Source organism: Eleutherodactylus coqui, chromosome 2, assembly GCF_035609145.1.
Source record: "Eleutherodactylus coqui strain aEleCoq1 chromosome 2, aEleCoq1.hap1, whole genome shotgun sequence".
NCBI classification, from domain to species: Eukaryota; Metazoa; Chordata; class Amphibia; order Anura; family Eleutherodactylidae; genus Eleutherodactylus; species Eleutherodactylus coqui.
Genome location: NC_089838.1, coordinates 24,252,084 through 24,258,083, shown reverse-complemented (window position 1 = coordinate 24,258,083; position 6,000 = coordinate 24,252,084). Strand labels below are relative to the sequence as shown.

The following is a 6,000-nucleotide window of genomic DNA, read 5'->3' as shown; positions in this document are numbered from 1 at the left end:
CATGTCTATCATGGTCTGAAAACACACAGGCCTTGGTGCTCATAGCAACCAATCACAGCCCAGCTTTCATTTCTTACACTGCTCTACATGGATGGAAGCTGTGCTGTGATTGGTTGCTATGGGTTACCAGGCCTGTGCTTCAGTTCTGAAAAATGAGGCCTGCCTAGATTAATTTCTAGCATCCTTGTGATTAGTAAAATTTAGCGTCCAGCCATAAAACGAGACACATTTTTCTACTTTATTAAAGTTGGTTAGGAACGATGATCATAAATAATCAATATATTTCCTCACATCGGAGGGTTTCCATGTTCTCCGAACATGTAGAAATGTTACAAATATAATACAAAGCTTCATGAAATGTACTCCTCGTTCATCCCGAACACCAGCTAGCCGTCTGCCCGTACCTGTGGCATGGAGCCAGCCCCCCAGACAGCGAGAGGTCCATAAATAAATCCGTCTCTGCCGCACACCGGCTCGTCCCTAATCCTCACTAGTAGTCGGGGGTCTGCGGGATAACGGTCACTCGTTGTATCTTGACAGCTTAAGCCGGGGGATGATATTCATTGACTGTAGTTCTTGGAACAGCAGTTTGCAGGCGTAGGGGATCCTCAGCGAGGAGACGTGACAGGAGGACTTACAGTAATGGCACCTAGAGGAATATATACACAGCGATTAGAAAAAAAAAACGTTACAAAAAACGGACTAGGATTATGGCGATTGTGACCAATGCTGGTGGGCGAGGGGTAATAATGCTGATGGCGACGGATGAGAGTAATCGGCATCATTCAGTTGTGCCGACAACATTTGTCCTCGCGATCAGCTAATGACATCTGCACGCTCATTAAGGCCGAATGCACACAGCCCGGTCGGATCCCGCAGCAGAATCAGACCCTGTGCCAGCCGGTGCCCCCCTGCATACCTTTCTGGAGTGGTCTTGTGTGTGCTGTCCGGCGCACATGCACAGTGCAGAAAATGCCGCGCCATCGATGATGCAGATCCGCAGCGATTTCGAAATTGACATTTCGGAATAGCCACGGGTCGGAAGGCTTCCATTGACTGCAATGGAAGCAGTCTGTGCGAGCCCCACACAAAAACAGAGCGTGCTGCGATTCTTCCTCCGCGAGCGGAAATCACTTGTGTGCGTGGAAGAATAATTTTACATTGCATGCTATGGACTGTATTTTTGTGTCGATGTCCCAATCTTACTTTGGTACAGCTCCGTGTCTCTACCAACATGACCGAGCACCGGGTCATACAGCAGGCAGTGTCGAGGCTTGGTTTGAGAAGCAGAACATCTGCAAACTTCATTGGCCGGCCCAAAGTCCGGACCCCAATCCCATCGAGCGTCTTTGGGATGAACTAGAACACCGTATCCGTGCACGCCCAACAAGCCCATCATATCCTCCATCACACTCTGGCGAGTCCCTCCTCTATTGGAATATGGTGGAGAGCAGCCTAGGATTACTATTACTACAGTCATTGAGGCCAAAGGCAGCCCAACACCGTATTGACAAATGTAAATAAAACTGAATTTCATCACCTTCTGTGCGTCCCAATACTTTTGTCAGCACAGTGTGTAAAGATTTATATTGATGGAGCTCCCATTGTAATGTGCACCAATGTAACTGAATGTGGTTGCACAATAGAACATGAAAGAAAAGTTCAAGGGGGGGAATACCTTTACAGGTACATTTATACACACACCGACTTACCAGCCAGAATAACCTAATAATCCACACTGTCCACAAACATCGACCTCAAAGGCATCGCTGGAAATCATCAGTCTCTCCAGTAGCAGCATGCTGGCCCCATAACCGATCAAACAGTCACGTTCCATCTCACCAAGACGCAATCCACCGTCACGAGATCGTCCTTCAGTGGGCTGCCTGGAGAAACAGCAGAGAACAAAAGCTACAACCCAAGGTCTACTTTACAGCCACTTAGAAAACTCTTCCATCAAACTATTAAAAATGTCTTAGTTATAACAGGAAATCACTTCTCACAGACTTGTGGATGTCACATCGCTCATTCTATCAGTTGTCAACCCCATGCTTATCAAAGCAAATGAGCTGATACTCTCACTGACATACACATATTACAGATTATATATATTTATTGCAAGTTGCAATCAAAATTAAGCAAGCCCCACTGCAAATGCCAGAGTCAACACCACCGTAGCCAGTCTAGGTATTTGATGTGTTTAGCTCAAGCACACCTGATGCAACTAATGAAGTTCTTCAATAGTTGCATCAGGTTTGCTTAAGACAAAACCTGGTTTGCAAATAAAGGCTCTTATGAGATTCTATTCAGAAAGCTGAATAATTCTGAGACTGCAGTAATCATTGAAGGGGCTTTCCAGGATGAATACTATTGATGACCTATGCTGAGGATACCTGGAAAGCCCCTTTATATACTTTTTTTTTTTTAATTAAATGTATTTTTTATTAAACATTTTCCACCTTTTACATATCTTTAAAGCATTTTTGTATACAACTGGTTTCCCCTCCTCCCCTGTAAATAACTCTGTCTTATCTAAAAAACTTTGTATATACCAAATACGTGCTTCGTTAGGTCTTTTTTATTTCTACACGTTAAACCCCCCGTTTACAGGTGCCAACCCACACGGCTCACCCCCCCCCCCCCACTCCCTATATGCTTGGTCTGTCATTTCTTGTTTGGCTCTGGGCATGTATCCATCTCAGCCATATATCCTGATATTTTTGGCTGGTTTTGCGTTTGATGTATATACTCCTTTCCCATGGTAAAATTTGGCTGACCTTGTTTTTAAATTCTCCCAGCGTGGGTGGTTCTTCATCTAACCAGCGCTGTGCTATTGTCTTTCTAGCTATGTACAATAATCTGCATACCGCCAGTTTTTCATGATCATCTAGCGCAAGGTCGTGTGTATATCCCAGGATGCACACATATGGTGTAAAGTCCATACGTATGCCAAATGCCGCATTTATTGCATTTCGTATTCCCACCCAATATCTATGCAGTTTCGGACATCTCCATAGCATGTGGATTAGGTCCGCCGTGTGGGTTTTGCACCTTACACACATCGGGGAGGTTCTCATTCCTATGTTATACAAAAAGGCCGGAGTACGATACACTCTGTGTATTAGGAATATTTGCGAGACTCTGTGCGACCCGCTTAGAGATAGTTTAGGCGTCATTTGTAGGATTTCCTCCCAGTGCGACTCCTCAATGGGCCCTATGTCTGCTTCCCATTTTGCTTTTGTTGGTATCGGGTTGTGTGCATTGATTGTGTCCTGTATGTGGGAGTATAATACCGATATTTTCCCCGCTGTGGTAGTGGCCTTGCCTATAATGTCCGCTACTATATTTATTGTCACTGTTATTTCCGCTGAGTTCTTTTCCGCTTGTATAGCGTGTCTAAGCTGTAGATATTTGTAGAAGTCGCTATTGGGGATGTCATAGTTTTGTCTTAACTGTTCAAGGGTTTTCAGCTCTCCCCCCTCCAGTATCTGAACTATTCTCCTGACTCCCCTGTCTTTCCACCCTTGGAAACCTTGTAGTTTGCTGATTTCTGGTAGGTATGGATTATTCCATATGGGGGTGTACTGTGTATAGCGTGTTATACCGAGCATATTTCTGGTCTTCCACCACGTTTTATGTATTAGTAGTAGCGTGGGAGCATTCTGACCATTTTTTTTTAACACTCCGCGTTCCAGTGTTTCAAACAAGTGCGACCTGGTGAAAAAATTTTTAAGGATTCTAAAACTGGCGTCTTGTGTCTCCTCTGTCTCCCATCCCCTGAGGTGTTGCAGCTGGGAGGCCATGAAGTATGAAAACGGATTGGGTAGAGCTAGTCCGCCCTTTTCTTTTGAATTGCTTAGCAATTCCAGTTTTATCTTGGGTGTCTTCCCTCCCCATATGAGTTCTCTAAATAGTCCCTTGACCCTGTGAAAGAATTTTTGTGTTATCCAGTGTGGGGAATTGTGTATTCTATACAGTAGCTGTGGCATCCATATCATTTTTATTAGGTTCGCCCTACCTATAATTGTCATGGGTACTTTGCGCCATATGTGAAGTTTTGGTTTCCATTTTTCCATGAGTGGTTCTAGGTTTATTTTCCCGTACTCACTAACCTTTCTCGTAATTTTAACTCCCAGATATTTAATTATTGGGGTGCATTTCAGGGTTATTTCTCTATTAACGATTTGCATTTCGGGGGTGTCTATTGGTAGTATTTCGGATTTAGTCTAATTAATGGTGAGTCCCGAGAAGGTTCCGAATTCTTTTATTACTTGCATCGTGATTTCCAGAGATTTTTTCCCATCTCCTAAGAATAGTAGCATGTCATCTGCGTACAAGGCAATTTTCTCTTCCATATTTCCTCTTCGGAATCCCACTATTTCCTGATGTGTTTGGATTTTACACGCTAGGGGCTCTATTGCTAGTGCAAACAGGAGTGGCGATAGTGGGCACCCCTGCCTCGTCCCTCTGTGTAGTGGGAATGCCTCTGAGGACCCCCCGTTGATGGACACATCCGCCTCCACTTTAGCGTATAAAAGTTTTACCCGTCTCACAAATATTGGACCACATCCCATTTTTTCTAATACCTTCCACAAGTATTGCCACTCGACGCTATCAAACGCCTTAGCCGCGTCTAATGAGCATATGATTCTGTCTCCTGTGTTGTCTACGGGTATTTGTAGGTTTAGAAATACCCTACGGATATTTGTTGCCGTTGACCTTGCTGGTATAAACCCGCTCTGGTCTGGGTGCACCAGGGTGGGTGCCACTCTTGATAACCGATTGGCCAACACCTTGGCTATTATTTTAACATCTGCATTTAATAACGATATTGGCCTATACGAGTCCATCAACAGGGGGTCCTTTTCTGGCTTTAATAGAATTATTATTTTTGCCTTTCGCATTGTCCGTGGTAGTTCCCCTTTTTGTTCCGCCTCCGCCATTGTCTCTAGAAGTTGTGGTAATAGAATATCTGCGTATTGTTTGTAAAATTCTATTGGGAAACCGTCCTCCCCTGGGGTTTTGTTATTTTGCATGTCTTTTACTGCCTCCTGTATCTCCTCCAGATCTATTGGTGCATCTAGGAATTCTCTCTGTTCCTCTGTCAGCCTATGTGTTGCTATATCCGCCAGATATTCCTCAATTTGTTCTGTCGATATATCCAGTCCCGAGGAGTATAGGGAGGAGTAAAATTCCCGCGCAGTCTCTCTTATGGATGTTGCGTCCCTGACAATCTCGCCTTGTGTGTCTTTTAGTTTGATGATATACGTGGGGCTAGTTTGTGCTCGGGCTATCACTGCCAGCATATGTCCCGTTATTTCTCCCTCTTCGTAGTATGCCTGTTTCCGGAACCCATTTTTGGTAGCTGCTGTGTCTAATGTGTATTTGTTAAGGGCCTCTTGGGCTTGTTTCCATAGATTGAGTGTTGTTATAGTGTTCTCTCTTATATAGTTTTCTTCCGTTTCTTTCAATTTTTCCTGTAGTTTTTGCCATCTTTCCCTATGTCCCTTTTTTGCCTGAGTGATTTGTTGGATATATACCCCCCTCATATATGCCTTCATGGCCTCCCAGCAGACTGTCATGCTTGTGGTATCTTTGTTTAAATCAAAGTATTCCTCTAGTGTTGTTTTCACGTTTTCCTTGTTTATTATGTTTAGCCAACGCGGGTTCAAGTTCCATCTCTTTTGGGGGTGGCTGCCGGTGTTACTGTGCTGTAGATCTAGACGTAGTATGGAATGGTCAGATATAACTCTTGGTAGGTATTCTATTGAGGTTATATCCCTATATATCTGAATATTCCCCACCGCTAGGTCTATTCTAGATAAACATTGATGTGTGGTTGAGTGGCAGGAGTATTGTTTATTTGTAGGATATCGTGTTCTCCATATATCTATCATTGATATTTCGTTTATTAGTCTACCTAGTGATGTCAGGTCCCTTCCCTCGTTTACATTCTCTGCCCTTAGTCTGTCCTGCATAGGGTTGATGACCGAATTAAAG

General features: G+C 43.9%; 1 protein-coding gene across 1 annotated transcript in view; it reads right to left on the bottom strand.

Moving 5' to 3' along the window:
• Positions 1-217: 217 nt before the first annotated feature.
• POLR3B (RNA polymerase III subunit B) overlaps positions 218-6,000 on the bottom strand; it is a 129,399-nt gene continuing 123,616 nt past the window's right edge. The window contains exons 27-28 of the mRNA XM_066590492.1: positions 1,713-1,886; positions 218-649 (exon numbers count right to left, since the gene is read on the bottom strand). Of these exons, the coding sequence (XP_066446589.1) occupies positions 520-649; positions 1,713-1,886 (304 nt within the window). The 3' untranslated portion in view covers positions 218-519. The remainder of the gene's footprint in view (positions 650-1,712; positions 1,887-6,000) is intronic.